This window comes from Struthio camelus, chromosome 1 (genome assembly GCF_040807025.1).
Source record: "Struthio camelus isolate bStrCam1 chromosome 1, bStrCam1.hap1, whole genome shotgun sequence".
In the NCBI taxonomy this organism is placed as follows: Eukaryota; Metazoa; Chordata; class Aves; order Struthioniformes; family Struthionidae; genus Struthio; species Struthio camelus.
In genome coordinates this window covers 1,427,510-1,448,129 of record NC_090942.1, presented here as the reverse complement: position 1 = coordinate 1,448,129, position 20,620 = coordinate 1,427,510, and the positions used below count along the sequence as shown (strand labels likewise).

The 20,620-nt window shown below is 70.1% G+C and overlaps 3 protein-coding genes and 2 non-coding genes across 6 annotated transcripts in view; 3 read left to right on the top strand and 2 right to left on the bottom strand.

Moving 5' to 3' along the window:
• Window positions 1-203: 203 nt before the first annotated feature.
• OPN1SW (opsin 1, short wave sensitive) lies at window positions 204-2,728 on the bottom strand. Its single transcript, XM_068943293.1, has 5 exons — window positions 2,383-2,728; window positions 2,128-2,296; window positions 1,544-1,709; window positions 1,207-1,446; window positions 204-432 (listed from the first exon to the last, which is right to left on the bottom strand). The coding sequence occupies exons 1-5, from the start codon at window positions 2,726-2,728 to the stop codon at window positions 310-312; spliced, it is 1,044 nt and encodes a 347-aa protein (XP_068799394.1). The 3' UTR covers window positions 204-309.
• Window positions 2,729-3,268: 540 nt separating this feature from the next.
• TRNAP-AGG (transfer RNA proline (anticodon AGG)) lies at window positions 3,269-3,340 on the bottom strand. Its single transcript has one exon. It is a non-coding gene; the product is annotated as a tRNA-Pro (tRNA).
• A 1,910-nt stretch (window positions 3,341-5,250) lies between these two features.
• On the top strand, window positions 5,251-5,322 carry TRNAP-AGG (transfer RNA proline (anticodon AGG)). The gene has a single exon. It is a non-coding gene; the product is annotated as a tRNA-Pro (tRNA).
• A 1,845-nt stretch (window positions 5,323-7,167) lies between these two features.
• Window positions 7,168-13,238, top strand: CCDC136 (coiled-coil domain containing 136). The gene is made up of 6 exons (XM_068931122.1): window positions 7,168-7,220; window positions 8,467-8,631; window positions 8,733-8,807; window positions 10,509-10,826; window positions 11,745-11,862; window positions 12,947-13,238. The coding sequence occupies exons 1-6, from the start codon at window positions 7,184-7,186 to the stop codon at window positions 13,236-13,238; spliced, it is 1,005 nt and encodes a 334-aa protein (XP_068787223.1). The 5' UTR covers window positions 7,168-7,183.
• A 4,434-nt stretch (window positions 13,239-17,672) lies between these two features.
• The window catches only part of FLNC (filamin C), a 39,222-nt gene continuing 36,274 nt past the window's right edge, over window positions 17,673-20,620 (top strand). For both annotated transcript variants that reach the window (XM_068943189.1, XM_068943103.1), the window contains exon 1: window positions 17,673-18,382. In XM_068943189.1, coding sequence (XP_068799290.1) covers window positions 18,037-18,382 — 346 coding nt within the window. In that variant the 5' untranslated portion in view covers window positions 17,673-18,036. The remainder of the gene's footprint in view (window positions 18,383-20,620) is intronic.

Genomic DNA, 20,620 nt, shown 5'->3' with positions numbered 1-20,620 from the left:
ATGCTTCCCGAGCCCCATGGATGGGGTCTCAGCACCATTCTAACCCTACGGGTGAGGGCGCAGCACCACCCCAGCCCCATGGATGAGGTCTCAGCACCACCCCAGCCCCACAGACGGGGTCTCAGCACCACCCCAGCCCCACGGACGGGGCTCAGCGCCGCCCCAGTCCCCGCGCTCAGGGCAGCGACGCCGACACGGGCTCTGCGGTCACGCCGCGGCGGTGCTTTATTGCCTCCCGGCGCCTACGTCCTAGGCTGGCCTAGGGCCCCGCCGCCAGCCCCGCGGGGCCCAGGAGTCCTGGCGGGGCCCTCAGCTGGGGCTGACCTGGCTGGAGGACACGGACGACACCTCGGTTTTCTGGGCCGAGCTGGAGACGTCCGACTCGTCCGTCATGGGCTTCCCGCACACCGTCTCCAGGATGCAGGCGCGGAACTGCGGGGACCAGCCCTGTCCCCTCGCGTCCCCAGCCCTGTCCCCTCGCGTCCCCAGCCCTGACCCCTCGCGTCCCCACGTGTCCCTGAGCCCCCGGCCGCCAGCCCCCTCACGTCCCCAGCCCTCATTCGCCACGTGTCCCTGGTCCCCAGTTCTCTTGTGTCCCTGAGCGTCTCCATGCATCCCCAGACACCAGTCCCCGGGTGTCCCTGGTCCCCACGTGTCCCTGAACCCAGTCCCCAGGTGTCCCCAAGTGTCTCTGGTCCCCAGTTCTTGTGTGTCCCTGGTCCCCAGTCCCTGGGTGTCTCTGGGTGTCCCTGGTCCCCAGTCCACACACGTCTCTGATCCCCAGTCCCCGGGTGTCTCTGCGCATCCCCAGATGCTGGTCCCTGGGTGTCTCCAGGTGTCCCTGGTCCCCACGCGTCCCTGAGCCCCCGGCCGCCAGCCCCTGCGTGTCCCCAGCCCTCAGTCTCCACATGTCCCTGGTCCCCACGGGTCCCTGAACCCCAGTCCATGAGTGTCCCCAGCTGTCCCCGGTCCCCAGTTCTCGTGTGTCCCCGGATGTCTCCGTGCATCCCCAGAGACCAGTCCCTGCACGTCCCCAGATGTCCATGGTCTCCTTCCCTGGGTGTCCCCAGGTGTCCCCGCTCCCCAGGCCCTGGGCATCCCCGCATTTCTGGGGTCTCCAGGCCTGGGGCATCCCCGGACCCCAGTCCCGGCGCGTCCCCGGGCGTCCCCGGGGCCTGGGCGGTGGTGGCAGCGGCCAGGTCCCACCTGTTTGTTCATGAAGCAGTAGATGATGGGGTTGTAGACGCAGGCGCTCTTGGAGAAGAAGGCAGGGATGGTGACCAGGCGGAGGTCGAGGCCGTGGTCGCGGTTGTTCACCATGTACATGGCGAGGGCGGCGTAGGGCACGTAGCAGACGCAGAAGGAGCCCACCATGACCACCACCATGCGGGAGACCTCCCGCTCCGCCTTCTGCGTCGTGGCCGACTCCTGCTGCTGCGCGGCCACCTGCGCCGGCCGGCGGGCGTCAGGGCCCCGAGCCCCCCGCTCTCGCGCCCGCCCGCGCCCCCCGGCACCCCTCCCCGGCCCGGCCGCCGCTACTCACGGCCCGCAGGGCGCTCAGCAGCTGCGAGTAGGAGAAGATGATGAGGGAGAGGGGCACGATGAAGCAGAAGATGAAGAGGAACCAGGTGTAGTACTCGCTCCTGTACTTGGTGCCCACCGTGTACCAGTCGGGGCCGCACGAGCACTGCAGGCCCTCGGGGATGTACCTGGACGGGCCACGCAGGGTGCTGCCGGGGCTGCACGGCACCCTGCACCCAGCACCCTGCAGCCGGCACCCTGCCCGGCACCCTGCATCCTGCACCCTGCACCCTGCACGGCACCCTGCACAGCACCCTGCACCCTGCACCCTGCACGGCACCTTGCATGGCACTCTGCATGGCACCCTGCATGGCACCCTGCACCCTGCACAGCACCCTGCACCCTGCACCCTGCACCTGGCACCCTGCCCAGCACCCTGCACGGCACTGCTGGGGCTGCACAGCACCCTGCACCCTGCACCCTGCCCAGCACCCTGCACGGCACTGCTGGGGCTGCACGGCACCCTGCACAGCACCCTACATGGCGCTGCCCAGCACCCTGCATGGCAACCGCCGCAACCCGGCCGCCCGAGGCGCCGCCGCCGACCTGCTCCAGCCGAAGAAGGGGGGCACGGAGACGCCGACGCCGATGACCCAGGTGGCCGCCACCACCACCAGCGCGTGCTTGGAGTTGAAGCGGAAGTTGCCGAAGGGCTTGCAGATGACGATGTAGCGCTCGAAGGCCAGGAAGGCCAGGGACCAGCCCGTCACCAGCCCTGCGGGCACCACGGGCCGGCCTGAGCCCGCGCGGCCCCGGGGCCCGGCCGGCCCCAGCCCGGGCGCCCGCCGCCCTCGGCCCTACCTGCCGTGGAGCCCATGAAGCCCTCCAGCGCGCACAGCTGCCGCCCGAAGACGAAGTAGCCCTGCGAGCTGGAGATGAAGACCATGAAGACGCAGAAGACGCAGAAGATGAAGCCGCCCACGGAGATGTTGACCAGGATGTAGTTGAGCGGCTGCCGCAGCTTCTTATACTTGACGGTGACGACGAGGACGACGGCGTTGAGCGGCGTGCCCACGAAGAAGACGAAGCCCATGAAGGCCGTCTGCAGGTAGAAGGCCCATGGCGGGGCGATGTGGTACTGCGGCCCGTCCCAGGGCCCCACCGACGACACGTTCTCAAAGAGGTAGAAGTCCTCGTCCCCGGACATGGTGGCGGGGCCGGCGGCCCGGCCGGCTCGCGCCCCCCCTGATATAGCCGGCGCGGCCCCAAGCCGCTTAGCGGCTCACGGCGGGGGGATCAGGCCTTCATCCCCCGGCCCCCGGGGCAAACGCGGGGATTAGGGGCCGCTAAGACCCTTCCTCCTGCCCCTAAGCCCCGCTGAGAGCCTAATCGCCGCCCTAAGCCGCCCCGAGCCGATTGCGTGGGATCGGGGGGCCGGAGGGTGCCGGGGGGTGGCCGGACCCCCACCGACGGGCTCGTCCCAGCTCGCCGTCCAGCAGCCTTGGGGATGCCATGGCGGTGGTGTGCCATCCCGTCCTCATCCTTGTCCCCATCTCCATCCTCATCCTCATCCCCATCCTTGTCCCCATCCCCATCTCCATCCTCATCCCCATCCCTGTCACCATCCCCATCCTTGTCCCCATCCCCATCCCCGTCACTGTCCCCATCCCCATCCCCATCCTTGTCCCCATCCCCATCACTGTCCCCATCCCCATCCCCATCCCTGTGCACCCCAGGGGAGCAAAAAGGGCTCGTCCGGGATTTGAACCCGGGACCTCTCGCACCCTAAGCGAGAATCATACCCCTAGACCAACGAGCCACCCATGGGTGTCCCAGCCTGGCTGCCCCACAGACGTGGTCACCCCACATCACCCCTGACTGGGCCCAGCCACAGCGTGGGACCTTGGGACCTGCTGCAGCCGGGACCCCCTGGCTCAGCACCCTTTGGACCAGCCCCAGGGCGCTGCAGAGGCTGGGGGACCCCTGAGCACCCCAAAGCTCGGGGACAGCAGTGGCTGCCAGGGCCGTACCCGGCCCCTGGCCTGTTCTCGGCCTGATGCCTGCATGGGTGCCGGCAGCCCGGGGGCCGTTTATCGCCCCCTACGCGGCCCGCAGTGCTGGGGGACAGCGGGGTGCTGCCCAGGGTGCCCCCACCCACAGGGGGTGCCTGGTCCGTCCTGGCCAGGGGTGCTCGGCGGTGGGGGTGGCTATGGGTGCAGCCCGGCCAGGCTGGGGGGGGGGTTGTTTGCAGAGGGGTGCATTGCTGGATACATCTCCAGGTGCATTGCTGGGGGGGGGGCTGTTTGCAGAGGGGTGCATTGCTGGATACATCTCCAGGTGCATTGCTGGGGGGGGTTGTTTGCAGAGGGGTGCATTGCTGGATACATCTCCAGGTGCATTGCTGGGGGGGGGGCTGTTTGCAGAGGGGTGCATTGCTGGATACATCTCCAGGTGCATTGCTGGGGGAGGGGTTGTTTGCAGAGGGGTGCATTGCTGGATACATCTCCAGGTGCATTGCTGGGGGGGGTTGTTTGCAGAGGGGTGCATTGCTGGATACATGGCCAGGTGCATTGCTGGGGGGGGTTGTTTGCAGAGGGGTGCATTGCTGGATACATCTCCAGGTGCATTGCTGGGGGGGGGCTGTTTGCAGAGGGGTGCATTGCTGGATACATCTCCAGGTGCATTGCTGGGGGGGGCTGTTTGCAGAGGGGTGCATTGCTGGATACATCTCCAGGTGCATTGCTGGGGGGGGTTGTTTGCAGAGGGGTGCATTGCTGGATACATCTCCAGGTGCATTGCTGGGGGGGGGCTGTTTGCAGAGGGGTGCATTGCTGGATACATCTCCAGGTGCATTGCTGGGGGGGGTTGTTTGCAGAGGGGTGCATTGCTGGATACATCTCCAGGTGCATTGCTGGGGGGGGGCTGTTTGCAGAGGGGTGCATTGCTGGATACATCTCCAGGTGCATTGCTGGGGGGGGTTGTTTGCAGAGGGGTGCATTGCTGGATACATGGCCAGGTGCATTGCTGGGGGGGGGGTTGTTTGCAGAGGGGTGCATTGCTGGATACATCTCCAGGTGCATTGCTGGGGGGGGGGTTGTTTGCAGAGGGGTGCATTGCTGGATACATCTCCAGGTGCATTGCTGGGGGGGGGCTGTTTGCAGAGGGGTGCATTGCTGGATACATGGCCAGGTGCATTGCTGGGGGGGGTTGTTTGCAGAGGGGTGCATTGCTGGATACATCTCCAGGTGCATTGCTGGGGGGGGGGGTTGTTTGCAGAGGGGTGCATTGCTGGATACATCTCCAGGTGCATTGCTGGGGGGGGTTGTTTGCAGAGGGGTGCATTGCTGGATACATCTCCAGGTGCATTGCTGGGGGGGGGTTGTTTTCGTTTTGGGGTGCATTCTTGGCGGAGGAGGGATAACTGCAGAAGGGGGCAATGTGGGATGCCTTGCCAGGGGCATTGGCGAGGGTGGGGGGAGGGCGCTGCAGAGGGGGGCATCGCAGCGGTGCATGGCGGAGGGGTGCGCTGCCTGCTCTGCAGCACCCCGCGGGACGAGCAGGGCAATGTCACCCAGGCCCCGCTGCAAGCCGTGCGTGTGCGTGGCGGGGTCCGGAGGGAGGGTCGCCGTGGGTGCCCGGCCGGGGTGGGGGCACCCCACTGCCCCGCACTGCAGCCCCGCCGCCCCCGCAGCCCGCTGGAGACAGCGCGCCCGGACACTGCTCCCACCCGGCTCGTTGGTCTAGGGGTATGATTCTCGCTTAGGGTGCGAGAGGTCCCGGGTTCAAATCCCGGACGAGCCCTATTTTTTTTTTCACCTCCCCCCCGGCTCCCCTTGCCCCCTTTTGCCCCGGGGCAGCAGGCCCTTGGGTGCCCCGTGGGCAGGGGCCGGGCACAGCCCCGTCCCCACGCAGGAAGGATGAGGAGCGCAAGCGGCTTAGGGCCGGCCGCCCCGGCACGGGCAGGATTAAGGGCGGCCGCCGCTGAGCTGCTTACCCGGCTCGAGGCCGCGGGCACCCTATAAATCCCGCTCCGGGCTCCCCACGGTATCCAGAGGCTGCTGCGGTGCAGCCGGGCTTGGGCCCGTCCTGCCGCCCCTGGGGCCTCCCCAGCCCCGTGGGCAGAGTTAAGGTGATGGGGTGGCCTGGGGGACAGGTGGGTACCCGGCCCCCTGCACCCAGCCCTGTGCACGGGGCGGGTGGGGGCACTGCAGGGTGCTGAGCAGGAGCAGGGCTGCACCTGGGACCCCCCCACCCAGCACCCACCTAGCACCCAGCCGGCACCCAGCATCCGTCCTGGCCCCCGTCCTGGCACTGCCCACGGGCAGCGTGTGTGCGAGCGTGTGTGTGCGCTGCGAGGGTGTCGCGGGCCGGCGTGGGGGTCTGGGCGAGCGTGCCGGCACGCCAGGGCGCGGGTGAGCCCGCAGGGGTGCGCCTGCGTGTGTGCCCGGGGCACGCGGCGAGGGACAGGGACAGGGACAGGGACAGGGACAGGCTGGTGGCCCTGCGCCCGCAGGAGCGCCCCAGCTCCCTGCCACGGGCCTGTGCGGTGGGCAGGTCGGCTGTGCTGGGACACTGTCCCTGGGGGAGGGTGACGTGGGCCAGGGGTGGGGACAGTGATGGGGACAAGGATGGGGCAGGGAGGAGACAGGGAGAGGGGTAGGGATGGGGACAGGGATTGGGAGAGAGATGGGGACAGGGATGGGGACAGGAAGGGGACAGGGATAGGGACAGGGAGGGGACAGGGAGGGGACAGGGATGGGGACAGGGATGAGGACAGGGATGGGGACAGGGATGGGAACAGGGAGGAGACAGGGATGAGGACAGGGATGGGGACAGGGAAGGGACAGGGATGGGGACAGGGATGGGACAGGGATGGGGACAGGGACGGGGATAGGGACAGGGATGGGGACAGGGAGGGGACAGGGATGGGGATAGGGAGGGGACAGGGAGGGGACAGGGAAGGGACAGGGATGGGGACAGGGATGGGGATAGGGAGGGGACAGGGATGGGGATAGGGAGGGGACAGCGATGGGGACGGGGATGGGGATAGGGACAGGGATGGGGACAGGGAGGGGACAGGGAGGGGACAGGGAGGGGACAGCGGGCCGGACCGTGGCCAGGGCGGGGCTCCCCGGCTCCTCCCCGCCGGGCGGAGCGGGCTGCGCTGGGCCGGCGCTCGGTTCGGCCCGGTTCGGCTCGGCTCGGCTCGGCCCGGCTCGGTTCGGCTCGGCTCGGCCCGGCTCGGCCCGGCTCGGCCCGGCCCGGTTCGGCTCGGCCCGGCTCGGTTCGGCCCGGCTCGGTTCGGCTCGGCCCGGCCCGGCTCGGTTCGGCTCGGCCCGGCCCGGCTCGGCCCGGCTCGGCCCGGCCCGGTTCGGCTCGGCCCGGCTCGGCCCGGCCCGGCTCGGTTCGGCTCGGCTCGGTTCGGCTCGGCTCGGCTCGGCTCGGCCCGGCTCGGCTCGGCTCGGCTCGGCTCGGCCCGGCTCGGCTCGGCTCGGCTCGGCTCGGTTCGGTTCGGCTCGGCCCGGCTCGGCTCGGCTCGGCTCGGCTCGGCTCGGCTCGGTTCGGTTCGGCTCGGCTCGGCTCGGTTCGGTTCGGCTCGGCCCGGCTCGGTTCGGCCCGGCTCGGCCCGGCTCGGCTCGGCTCGGCTCGGCCCGGCTCCGCCATGGACCGCGCCTCCCTGCCCCGTGAAAAGCGAGCAGGTGAGTAGCGGGGGGGGCTCTCGGCGTGACGTCACTGCATCACTTCTGAGGTCATCATCCCCCGGTGCACGGCCCCCCTCCCCGGTGCATGGACCCCTCTTTGGTGCACGGACCCACCCCGGCGCACAAACTCCCCCAGCGCACGGACCCCCCCGGTGCACGGACCCCCCCCCCAGGGCACGGGCTCCCCCCCGGTGCAGAGACCCCCCCGATGCACGGACGCCCCCGCTGCTCTGACACCTCCGGCACACAGACCCCCTCGGTGCACGGACCCCTACAGTGCATGGACCCCCCCCCCGGTGCACGGACCATTCGTTGGTGCACCCCTCCCCCGGCGCACAGACTCTCTCCCAGTGCACGGACCCCTCTTTGGTGCACAGACCCCCCCGGTGCATGGACCCCCCCGGTGCACAGACCCTTCTTTGGTGCACGGACCGGTCCAGTGCATGGACCCCCCCCGGTGCACGGACCCCGTTTTGACGCACAGACCCCCCCGGTGCACGGACCATTCATTGGTGCACAGACCCCCCCGGGCGCACAGACTCCCCCCCCGGTGCACGGACCCCCCTGATGCATGGACCCCTCTTTGGTGTACGGCTCTCCCCCGGTGTGCAGTTGCCCTCAACAACCAGCGCAGGGTCTCGTTGCATTGGGTGCTGGGTGTGGGGCAGGGGGTGGTGGGCGCTGTTGCCCTGGGTGTTGGGTGCAGGGTGTGAGGTGACGGGCACTGGGTACGGAGCTGTTGGGTGCTGGGTTTGGGGTGTTGGGTTATCGGGTCCTGGGACCTGGATGCTGGGTGCTGGGTGTCAGGTACTGGGCCCTGGGTCATGAGAACCACAACCCGGCCCCTGGGTGTGGGTGTGGGGCACGGTCCTGGTCGTGGGTGCTGGTGCCGGGCACTGGTATGGGGTGCTGGTGCTGGTCGTGGGTGCTGGTGCCGGGCACTGGTATGGGGTGCTGGTGCTGGTCGTGGGTGCTGGTGCCGGGCACTGGTATGGGGTGCTGGTGCTGGGTGTGGGTGCTGGTGCCGGGCACTGGTATGGGGTGCTGGTGCTGGTCGTGGGTGCTGGTGCCGGGCACTGGTATGGGGTGCTGGTGCTGGGTGTGGGTGCTGGTGCCCAGTACTGGTATGGGGTGCTAGGTGCAGGGTGCTGGTAGCTGGTACTGGTACGGGGACACCTGTAGGGGCTCAGGGTGCTGGGAACCCAGGCGTCCAGGGCCGGTAACCGAAGGAGCCCCTCAGCAGAGCCCGTAGCCACCAGCACCCTGGAGGAAGAGGAGGAAGAGGAGGAGGAGGAGGAGGAGGCCGAGCTGGGGGACCTCCGGGCGCAGGTGCTGCAGCTGCTGGAGGAGCTGGAGGTGACGCGGGAGCTGGCGGGGCGACACGAGGACGACTCGCTGGAGCTGCAGGGTGAGGATGGGACCCGGCCTCCCCCGGGACCCCCCACCCTGGGACCCCCCACCCCTTGGGACCCAGGTGCAGAGCTGGTGCCCACGCTGCCCCCCGCGCAGGGCTACTGGAGGACGAACGACTGGCGAGCGCCCGGCAGGCCGAAATCTTCACCCAGCGCGTCCAGCGGCTGCAGGGTAAGTGGGTGCACGGGAGGGGGGGCAGCCAGGACCCCCCCACCACCACCACCTTTGGGTGCACCCACCTCGGGGGGCCGCAGGCACCCACACCCAGCCCTCCCGGGTTTGCACCCCAGAGGGTAGCGGGAGGTGGCGGACGCCTGCCCCATGGCACCCGGTGTCCTCCTGGCACCCAGCTGCCAGGTAAGGTGAAGGCACCCATCCCCGTGGGGCTGGGAGCGGGGTGGGGGACGCCAACCCCTGGGTGCTGGGGTTTGGGAGCCTCCTCGCTGCAGGGGGGGCACGACCCGTGGGATGAAGCATAGCAGGGTGGGAGGCAGTGGCCTCGGCACCCCGTATGGCCGGGGCACCCCACAGGGTCAGAGCCCCTTTGTTTGGCCTAGGCACCCCCTATAGCCTGGCCCCCCCATATGGCCTGGGCCCCCTTGAATGTCTGGGGCACCCTATACAGCCTGGGCACCCTTGAATGTCTGGGGCCCCCCATATGGCCTGGGCACCCTTGAATGTCTGGGGCCCCCCATAGGGCCTGGGCCCCCCCATTTGCCCAGGACACCCCATATATGCTGGCACCCTGGTGTGGCCGGGCAGCCCCCGCAGCCTGGGCCCCCTGCTCTTGCCCAGAGCCCCACGGCCGAGGGACCCCGGCATCCGGGCGGGCCGGTCCCCCACGGAAGGGAGGAGGCGGTTGCCGGGGCAACGCCAGCCCCCCCATCCCTCCCCCCGGCTGGTGGTCACCCCGGTGACGCCGTTGCCCCAGCCGGGCCCCACCGGCACCGGCACCGCACCGGCACCGCCATGGACCTCACCGCCTCCCCCTCCGTGGGCAGTGAGTGTGGGGCCCCCCCGGCACAGCCAGCACCCCATAGGGACCGTGGGGCTGGGTACCCCGTGGGGCTGGGCACCCCATAGGGTTGAGGACCCCATAGGGACTGGCATCATGGGCCTGTGCACCCCATGGGGTTGGGGACCCCATAGGGACTGGCACCATGGGGCTGGGGACCCCGTAGGGACTGGCACCCTAGGGTTGGACACCCCATGGGGCTGGGGACCCCATAGGGACTGGCACCATGGGGCTGGGGACCCTGTAGGGACTGGCACCCTAGGGTTGGACACCCCATGGGGTTGGGGACCCCATAGGGACTGGCACCATGGGGCTGGGGACCCTGTAGGGACTAGCACCATGGGGCTGGACACCCCATGGGGCTGGGGACCCCATAGGGACTGGCACCCTGGGCCTAGACAGCCCATGGGGCTGGGGACCCTGTAGGGACTGGCACCCTAGGGTTGGACACCCCATGGGGCTGGGGACCCCATAGGGACTGGTACCATGGGGCTGAGCACCCCATGGGGCTGGGGACCCCATAGGGACTGGCACCATGGGGCTGGACACCCCATGGGGCTGGGCTGGGACCCCATAGGGACTGGCACCATGGGGCTGGACACCCGTGGGGCTGGGGACCCCATAGGGACTGGTACCATGAGGCTGGACACCCCATGGGGCTGGGCTGGGAGCATCAGGACCTACCTCTACCCCCAAGCTGGGTGCATCTGACCAAGCTCCCGCCCCATTTTTGGGCACCCCACGGGCCTGACCTGCCCCCAGAGCTGGGTGCACTCCGTTCCGGCATGCCGCGGCGGCGGGTGCTGTGGGTGCCCCCTCCTCCCCCCCCCCAGCCCAGCCGCCCTCTGCCCCCCCAGCCCAGATGCTGACGCTGCAGGACGAGTTCAGCTGCCTGCAGGAGAGCAAGGCGGAGGAGCTGGCGCGCGTGGAGCGGGCGCTGGCGGGGGCGCAGGCGGAGCTGGCGGCGCGGCGGCGCGAGGCCGAGGAGGCGGCGGCCAGGCACGCCGCCGAGGTGGCCGCGCTGCAGGAGCAGCTGGGGCGGCTGCGGGCCGAGCTGCGGCGCGGGCAGGAGATGCGCGCCGAGTACGAGCTGGAGGCCACCACCTTGCGCGCCGAGATCCGCATGAAGGCCGAGCAGCAGCAGGGCGCCGCCAGCGAGGTGGCCAAGCTCCAAGGTACTGGGGTGCCACCGGGTGCCAGGACCCCAAGGGGGACGGGGGACAAGGGGTGCCATGCTGCAGCCGTGCTCCATGCCCCTGGGTGGCGGCCGTGGTGTGGTGGGGTGATGCTGTGGCACGGTGGGTGATGCTATGGCACAGTGGGTGGTGGCCATGGCGTGATGGGTGATGCTATGGCATAGCAGGTGGTGGCCATGGTGTGGCTGGTGGTGTCCTGGTTTGGTTGGATGGTGCCCTGGCGCAGTGAGGTGATGCCACGGCATGGCAGGGAGGTGGCTGCGGTGTGGTGGGTGATGCCATGGCATGATGAGTGATGCTATGGCATGACGGCTGGTGGCCATGACATAGTGGGTGGTGGCAATGGCATGGTGGGTGATGCCATGCCATGGTGAGATGGTGCGCTGATACACTGAAGTGATGCCGTGGCATGGCAGGGTGGTGGCCATGGTGTAGGGGGCAATGCTGTGGTATGGTGAGTGATGCTATGGCACGGTTGGTGGTGACCGTGATGGGTGATGCTATAGCATGGCAGGTAGTGGTCATGGCATGGTGGGTGATGCCATGGCACGGTGGGATGGTGCCCTGATACACTGAAGTGATGCCGTGGCATGGCAGGGTGGTGACTGTGGCATGGCAGGTGATGCCGTGGCATGGTGGGTCAGTGGCCATGGCACAGCGGGGTGATGGTAGCGTGGTCACCGTGGCTTGCAAGGCGATGCTGTGGCACAGTGGAGTGGTGGCTGTGGCACAGGGAGGGTCAGGCTGTGGCACGGTGGGATGGTGGTCATGGCACGGCGGGGTGATGCTGTGACATGATGGGGTGGTGGCCACGGTCCAGCGGGTGATGCTGTGGCTCGGCGGGAGGGCGGTCACGGGGTGCTGCGGGGCGGTGACAGTGGCGGTGGCGGGGTGCAGCGGAGCTCCACCGCCTGCGGGAGCGGTACGAGGAGCTGAGCGAGGAGCACCGCACGCTGCAGGACAGCAACCAGCTGCTGCTCACCCAGCTGCACGGCATCGAGGTGCAAAAGTACCGGTGAGCCACCGCCCCGTGGCCTCCCCGCCCCAGCCACGCGCCCCTGCCTGCCACCGGCTCTCCACGTGGCTGTGTCCTCATGTGTCCCTTCAACCCCCCCATGCCCATGGTATGTCCGTGTGACCGAGTCCCTGTGACTCCCCATGCCCATGGTGCGTCCTCATGGCTGTGTCCCCATGACCCCCTGTGCCCATGGCGCGTCCACATGGCCATGTCCATGTGTCCTCCCATGACCTCCCTATGGCCATGGTGTGTCCCCATGGCTGTGTCCCCGTGACCCTCTGTGCCCATGGCGAGGCTGTGTGGCCATGTCCCCATGTGTCCCCATGACCTCCTGTGCCTATGGCGTGTCTGCGTGGCCATGTCCATGTGTCCTCCCATGACCTCCCTCCCCGTGCCCATGGTGTGTCCCCATGGCTGTGTCCCCACGACCCTCTGTGCCCATGGCGAGGCTGTGTGGCCATGTCCCCATATGTCCCTTCAACCCTCTCATGCCCATGGCATGTCCACGTAAGCAAGTCCCCCTGTGTCCCCATGACCCTCCCATGCCCATGGCATGTCCTCATGGCCATGTCCTGACGACCCTCTGTGCCCATGGCGTGTCCCCATGGCTGTGTCCCCCTGTGTTTCCACAACCCCCCCCCCCCATGCCCATGGTGTGTCCTCATGGCTGTGTCCCCATGTCCCTCCCATGCCCATGGTGAATCCTCATGGCCATGTCCCCATGTGTCCCCACGACCCTCTGTGCCTATGGAGAGGCCATGTGCCCATGTGTCCCTTCAACCCCCCCATGCGCATGGCATGTCCACATGTTGCTGTGTTTCCCCATGACTCCCCCATGCCTATGGTGTGTCCTCTTGGCTGTGTCCTCCTGAGTCCCCACAACCCCATAGCGTCCCCATGTGTCCCCATGACCCTCCCATGCTCAAGGCGTGTCCCCATGGCTATCTCCCCCCATGACACCCGGCGCCCATTGCGTGGCCACATGGCCATGTCCCCATACCTCCCCGTGCCCATCCCATATCCCGTGTTCCCATGGGGCTGCGTCCCCGCGCCCGCCCCGTGCCCACGGTGGCTCCCGCAGCTCGCGGTCCCGCTCGGACGCCCAGCAGCAGGCGGAGGCCGCGTGTCCCCCCAGGCGCTCGCTGAGCCACCTGCGCGCCCACCCCGGCAGCACCGTGTCCTTCTGGTGCCCCACGGGGACGGGCGGCGTGGACGAGCCGGCCCAGGCCCCGGCCCCAGCCCCGTCCCCGTCCCCGGCGCCCAGCGCCCCCGCGGCGGCGGCTGAGGCTGCCCTGCGTGCCCAGCTCCGCAGCCACGAGGAGACGGCGCAGGCGGCCCAGAGGAAGGTACGGCCACCCCGGGGGGCAGGGTGACGGGTGCCATGGTGTGGTGGGGCTGACAGGTGCCACATGCTGTGGGGCAGCGGGTGATGGGGCAGAGGTGTGCTACATCGAGGTTGATGGGTGCCACGTTGGGGTGGATGGATGCCACATGGGGGGGGGGGGCCGTATTGGGGGGGATGGGCACCATGTCGGGGTGGATGGGTGCCACATTGGGGTGGATGGATGCTGTGTTGGAGTGGATGGGTGCCACATTGGGGAGATGGGTGCTATGTTGGGGTGGATGGGTGCCACACTGGGGAGATGGGGGCCATGTTGGGGTGGATGGATGCCGTGTTGAGATTGATGGGTGCCATGTTGGGGAGATGGGCACCACGTCGAGGTGAATGGGCACCACACTGGGGAGATGGGTGCTGTGTTGGGGTGGATGGATGCCATGTTGAGGTTGATGGGTGCCATGTCGGGGAGATGGGCACCATGTCGGGGTGGATGGGCACCACGTCGAGGTGGATGGGCACCACGTTGGGGAGATGGGAGCCACGTTGGGGAGATGGGTGCCACGTTGGGGTGGATGGATGCCATGTTGAGGTTGATGGGTGCCATATTGGGGAGATGGGCACCACGTCGAGGTGGATGGGCACCACACTGGGGAGATAGGTGCCGTGTTGGGGTGGATGGGTGCCATGTTGAGGTTGATGGGTGCCATGTTGGGGAGATGGGCACCATGTCGGGGTGGATGGGCACCACACTGGGGAGATAGGTGCCACGTTGGGGTGGATGGGTGCCATGTTGAGGTTGATGGGTGCCATGTTGGGGAGATGGGCACCATGTCGGGGTGGATGGGCACCATGTCGGGGTGGATGGGCACCACGTTGGGGAGATGGGAGCCACGTTGGGGAGATGGGTGCTGTGTTGGGGTGGATGGATGCCATGTTGAGGTTGATGGGTGCCATATTGGGGAGATGGGCACCACGTCGAGGTGGATGGGCACCACACTGGGGAGATAGGTGCCGCGTTGGGGTGGATGGGTGCCATGTTGAGGTTGATGGGTGCCATGTTGGGGAGATGGGCACCATGTCGGGGTGGATGGGCACCATGTCGGGGTGGATGGGCACCACGTTGGGGAGATGGGAGCCACGTTGGGGAGATGGGTGCCATGTTGGGGTGGATGGATGCCGTGTTGAGATTGATGGGTGCCATGCTGGGGAGATGGGCACCATGTCGGGATGGATGGGCACCACACTGGGGAGATGGGTGCCGTGTTGGGGTGGATGGGTGCCACGTTGAGGTTGATGGGTGCCATGTTGGGGAGATGGGCACCACGTCGAGGTGGATGGGCACCACACTGGGGAGATGGGTGCCATGTTGGGGTGGATGGGTGCCATATTGGGGAGATGGGAGCCACGCTGGGGAGATGGGGGCCACGTTGGGGTGGATGGGCACCATGATGGGGAGTCAGGCGGCACACCGGAGCAGCGGGCCGGGCGGCGGGGCGCCGGCGGGTGCTGACGGCGCCGGGGCCGGGCAGTGCGCGGCGGCGCAGGCGGAGCTGGAGCGGCTGCAGCAGCTCTACCGGGCGTGCGAGGAGGAGCGGCAGGCGCTGCAGACCGAGCTGGGCCTCTGCCACCAGGAGATCGCCCGGCTCGGCGGCACCGTGCCGGCCTGGCCGCGGGTGAGCGGGACGGGCGAGCGGGCGCACGGCGGGGGGGGAGGTCCCGGCGGCTCCCCGCGCGCCCGCTCCCTGACGCCCCTTCTCCGGTCTCCCCAGACGCCCGCCGGCGGGCTGAAGCCCTTCGTGCTCTTCGCCGTGGCCGCCGCCGTCCTCTTCCTCTACCCCTGCCTGAAGAGGTGCTGAGCGCCGCGGGCGCCGGCCGGCAAATATATTTTTGCATTTTTGCATTCGCCCGGGCGGTGGGTGCGGGCGCGGGCGCTCGGCCGTCCCGGGCTGCCCTGCGCCCGCCCGCGCCGCCGGCCGGGGCTTCGCGCCCCTGCTGCCTGCTGCGCGCCTCCGGCTCGGCCCGTTATTTTTAGGCGCTGGCGCCGGCGGCTCGGCCCCCGGGCAGCCCGGCCCCGCGGCCCCCGCCGCCGACGGGGAAGGGGGGGAACCGAGTCGCGGCGCTGGGGCAGGTCCCCTAGGAGCCGTGGGAAAAGGGCCCAGGCGTCCGGTGCCCTCACCCCAGCTGGACCCAGGTGTCCGGGCTGCCCTCCCCCAGCCGGCTCTCACGCCGCCCCCCAGACCCTTCGCCGGGGTTGGCCGAGGGAGCCCAGGCGTCCTGGCAGGGCCGGGTGTCCCCCCCCCCCACCTCCCCCAGCTCCGCGGGGGCCCAGGCGTCCGGGCGCGGGGCACCGTGCCCGCGGCCCCCCTCTCCGCCGGCCCTGGAAGGTTCCAGTGGCCGGTGGCCAGGCGGTGACGCGGTGACGCCGCGGGGCCCAGCGTGAGTCACGGCGCGCCGGCCGGGGGCGGGGGGGGGGACGGACGGACGGCTCCGGCTTTGCTAGAAACCGGAACCGGGGGGAACCTGATACCCCCCCCCCCGAGGGACCCAGGCGTCCGGGCTCCGGCTCAGCCAGTGCTGCTTTCCCGCGCCCGCCCGCCCTGCCTGCCCGGGGCCCAGGTGTCCGGGCCCTGCCCGAGCCCCCTAGACCCAGCCGGAGCCCCTGTCCCCCCCCAACCATGGGGACCCCCTGGTCCCCAAACTTGGGGCTCCTGGCATGACATGTCGGGGGGCCGGTTCCCCCCCCCAGCTCCCCCCTTGCGCAAACGAACCCCCCCTGCATGAGGGAAACTGAGGCACAGCTCTGCACCGGGGGCTGCACCCCGCCATCACCCCGGGGCTGCCGGGGGGCCCTGGGGTGGGGGGTACTTAGGTGACGTGTCCAGCTAGCAGGGTCTGGGGGGGTCTTGGGGGGTCCTATGGTGGCAGGTCAGGGCTGGGGGGACCTGAGGTGGGGGTCTCGGGGGGTCTGGTGGAGGGGGTCCCATTGGGGGATCCCGGGGGCATCCACAGTGGGGGTCTTGGGGAGGGTCCCCATTGGGGGTCCTGGATGGGGCCCCCGGGGGTTTGGTGGGGGCATCCCCGGTGGGTTTTCTGTGGGGGTCCTGGGGGTGCTCCCGGGTGGGTTTGCCAAGGGGCGTCCTGAGTGGGTCCCAGTGGGTTTCCCACGTGGGTTTCCCAAGAGGGTCCCCAGTGGGCTTCTTGGGTGCGTTTGGGGGGGGGCTGGAGTGGCTCCCGGTGGGTTTCTGCGGGGGGTCCTGCGGGGGGGGTCTCATCTCAGTGTGCTCTCATGTGGGCTCCTGGGGGGTCGGAGTGAGTTCCCAGAGGGTCCCGGCTGCGTTTCTCAGGGAGGTCTGGGGGGGCCCGGGGGGTCCCGAGTGAGTTTCTGGGGGAAGTTTCTCACGGGGTGCAGGGGGTCCCGGGTGAGTTTCCTGGGTGGGTTTCCGGGGGTCCCAGGTGAGATTCCTGGGTGGGTTTCCGGGGGTCCCGAGTGGGTTTCCGGGGGTCCTGGATGAGTTTCCCGGACGAGTTTCCCGGGTGGGTTTCCGGGGGGTCCCGGGTGGGTTTCTGGGGGTCCTGGATGAGTTTCCCGGGCGAGTTTCCCGGGTGGGTTTCCGGGGGGTCCCGGGTGGGTTTCCGGGGGGTCCCGGGTGGGTTTCTGGGGGGTCCCGAGCGAGTTTCCCGGGTGGGTTTCCGGGGGGTCCCGGGTGGGTTTCTGGGGGGTCCCGAGCGAGTTTCCCGGGTGGGTTTCCGGGGGTCCCGAGTAGTTTCCGGGGCCCCCGGGGTGCGGGACAGGCAGGCGGCGCCCCCCCGCCCCGAGCAGCCGGTTATAAATAGCGGCTGGTGTCACGGGCGGCCCGGCCCGGCCCGGCCCGGCCGAGCCTTGTATGTGCCGCGGGCGGGATCCTGCCGCGGGGCCGGGCGCGCCCGCCGCAGCCCTTAAAACCGCCGCGCCGCCGCCGCCGCCGCCACTCGCCGCCCGCTCCGCTCCGCTCCCGCCGCCCCGGCCCCCGGCCCGGCCCGACCCGCTAGCGGCTCCGCTCCGTCCCGGGCTCCCGATCCCGCTCCGCCGACCCGGCACCGACCCCGGCCCCCGGCAACCGACCCCGGCCCCCGGCACCAGCACCTCGGACCGACCGCGCACCGGGAACCGACCCCGGGCTCCGGCACCGACCCCGGACCGGGAACCGACCCCGGACCGGGCATCGACCCCGGGCACCAGCACCTCGGACCGGGAACCGACCCCGGACCGGGAACCGACCCCAGGCTCCGGCACCGACCCCGGACCGGGAACCGACCCCGGGCACCAGCACCTCGGACCGGGAACCGACCCCGGGCACCAGCACCTCGGACCGGGCACCGGCCCCGGGCACCGGCACCGACCCCGGGCACCAGCACCTCGGACCGACCCCGGACCGGGAACTGACCCCGGGCACCAGCACCTCGGACCGGACACCGACCCCGGGCACCAGCACCTTGGACCGACCCCGGACCGGGAACTGACCTCGGGCACCAGCACCCCGGACCGGGCACCAACCCCGGGTACCAGCACCGACCCCGGGTACCAGCACCCCGGACCAGGCACCAGAACCGACTTTGAGCACCGGCATCCCGAACCGGGACACCGACTCCAACCACCGACCCCCCTCGGACCGGGCACCGACCCCGGGCACCGGCACCGACTCCCCGGACCGGGCACCGGAGCCGACCGCGGGCTCCGTTCCCGACGCCACCAGCCGCCCCGGCCGCCGGGCACCGGCCGCGGGCACCGACGCCGGCAGTGCAGCCGGGGCCCCGCTAACCCCCCCGGGAACTCGCCCCGTCCCGGCCCCGCCATGAACTCGGCGGGCTACGAGGTGGCCACGCAGCCGGGCGAGGAGCCCGAGGAGCTGCCGGCCACCGAGAAGGACCTGGCCGAGGACGCGCCCTGGAAGAAGATCCAGCAGAACACCTTCACCCGCTGGTGCAACGAGCACCTCAAGTGCGTGCACAAGCGCATCGGGGACCTGCAGCGCGACCTCAGCGACGGGCTGCGCCTCATCGCCCTCCTCGAGGTGCTCAGCCAGAAGAAGATGGGCCGCAAGTACCACCCGCGCCCCAACTTCCGCCAGATGAAGCTGGAGAACGTCTCGGTGGCCCTCGAGTTCCTCGAGCGGGAGCACATCAAGCTGGTCTCCATCGGTGAGCTGGCGCGGCCGGGCGTGCAAGGGGGCGAGTGTGCACGGGGTTGGGGAACCAGCGTGCGAGGGGTTGGGACGGGTGAGCAAGGGGATGAGCGTGCAAGGGGTTGGGGGATCAGCATGCAAGAGGTTGGGACAAGTGAGCAAGAGGATGAGTGTGCACGGGGTCGGGGAACCAGCGTGCAAGGGGTTGGGACAGGCGAGCGAGGGGACGAGCGTGCACGGGGTCGGGGAACCAGCGTGCAAGGGGTTGGGACAGGCGAGCGAGGGGACGAGCGTGCACGGGGTCGGGGAACCAGCGTGCAAGGGGTTGGGACAGGCGAGCGAGGGGACGAGCGTGCACGGGGTCGGGGAACGAGCGGCGGGGCCAGGCGGGTGACAGACGGGACAAGCGTGCGAAGGGCTGCGGCGCAGGCGTGCGAAGGGCCGGGCGGGCTGGGGACAGCGTGCCCCGTTTGCGGCCCCCCGTGCGAGGCCGGGGCTCGGCCGCCGTGCCGGCGGGGCGGCTGGCGCTGAGCTCACGCTCTTGGCTGCGGGGCGCGTGCCGCTGAGCTCACGCTCGGGGACGCGCCGGGGTCACGCTCGGCCGGGCACGCTGAGCTCACGCTCGCCCCCGCCCGGCCCCTCGCACGCGCCTGCATGCCTTGCGAGGCCCTGTGCACGCCCGCCCGCACACGCGTGCACGCAGCCTGCCGGGGCCCCTCGCACGCTTGCGCCCATAGAAGGGCAGCTGTGCCCCTCGCGGCCGGCGCACACGCGCGTGCGCGGGCTGCCGGCCGCTGCGCGGGCACACGCACCCGGGGGCTGCTGGGCCCGTCCCGTGCGTGCACGCACGCGCAGGCTGGGCCTTGCACACTCACGCCCGCCCGCCGGCCCCTCGCACGCTCGCAGCCCGTTTCCCTCGGCGCACCCTTCCCGCGTTCCCCCCCCCACCCCCGTGCAGAGCGTGCACGCGCGGGTGGGCACGGTGGCACGCACACGCGCGTGCAAGGGTTGCACACGTGTGCCACGTGCCGGGGTCTCGCACACGCGTGGTTGTTTCTGCAAACGCTGCCGTCCGCCCAGCCTCAATCCCCGCAGCCGGGGGGGGTGTACGGGGGGGCACACGCGTGTGCATGCACACACCGCCCCCCCAGCCATGCACACGCGTGTGCACGCCCCACAGCTCGTGCGCCCCGCACCCCAGGCGTGTCCCCCCCACCCCGGCGTGGCCGTGTCCCCTCGGTGCCCCTCCACCCCCCCGCCGCGCTGAGCTCATCCCACTGATCTCAGGCCTCAGCAATGAGGGGGGCCGGCACTGCGGGGGGGGGTCACGCCCGCTGAGGCCGGGCCACTCGTGACACGTGTGGGCGGGGGGGGGGGAGCGTCGCGCCCGCTGAGGCTGAGCTACTCGTGACACGTGTGTGTATGGGGGGGGGGGTCGCACCCGCTGAGGCCAGGCCACTCGTGACATGTGTGGGCAGGGAGGCCCCGGCCCGGGGTGGGGGGGGAGCTGGGTGGGGGTCCCCCGGGATGGGGGCCGGGGGGGGGGGTGGGACGCCACATCTGCAGCCCATTTCCTCCCCGAAACACGATCCCTTCGGCGGGCCAGGGGGGCCCGGACGCCTGGGTCCCCTCCCTACGCTGCGGGGGGAGGGGGCCCGGACGCCTGGGCTCGCTCTCTCCCTCTCCAGCCTGGGGGAGGGGAGGCCGGTGTGCAGGAGGAGGGGCCCGGACGCCTGGGCTCCCTCTGCCGAGGGGGAGGGGGCCGGGACGCCTGGGTCCTCCCTCCCTCCCTGACCCCGAGCTGGTCTGTGCCTCAGTTTCCCCCCGGGCATGGGGCTGTGGCCCCGGGGTGCGGGGTGGGGGTCAGGGTCCCCCCAGGGTGCTGTGGATCAGGGTTAGGTCCCCCCAGGGTGCTGTGGGTCAGGATAGGGTCCCCCCAGGGTGCTGTGGGTCAGCGTTCTCCCTGGACGCTGTGTTGGGGTGCACCACGACGCTGTGGGTGAGGGTTGGGGTCCCCCAAGGTGTTGTGGGTCAGGGTTAGGGTCCCTTGCTGGGTGCTATAGGTCAGGATAGGGTCCCCCCAGGGTGCTGTGGGTCAGGGTCCCCACTGGGTGCTGTGGGTCAGGGTTAGGTTCCTCCAGGGTGCTGTGTTGGGGTGCTCCAGGGTGCTGTGCTGCACTCCCCCCGTGCACTGTCCCATGGGGTGCAGGGTCCCCCCAAGGTGCTATGGGGGTGGTCACCCTAGGGTGACGTG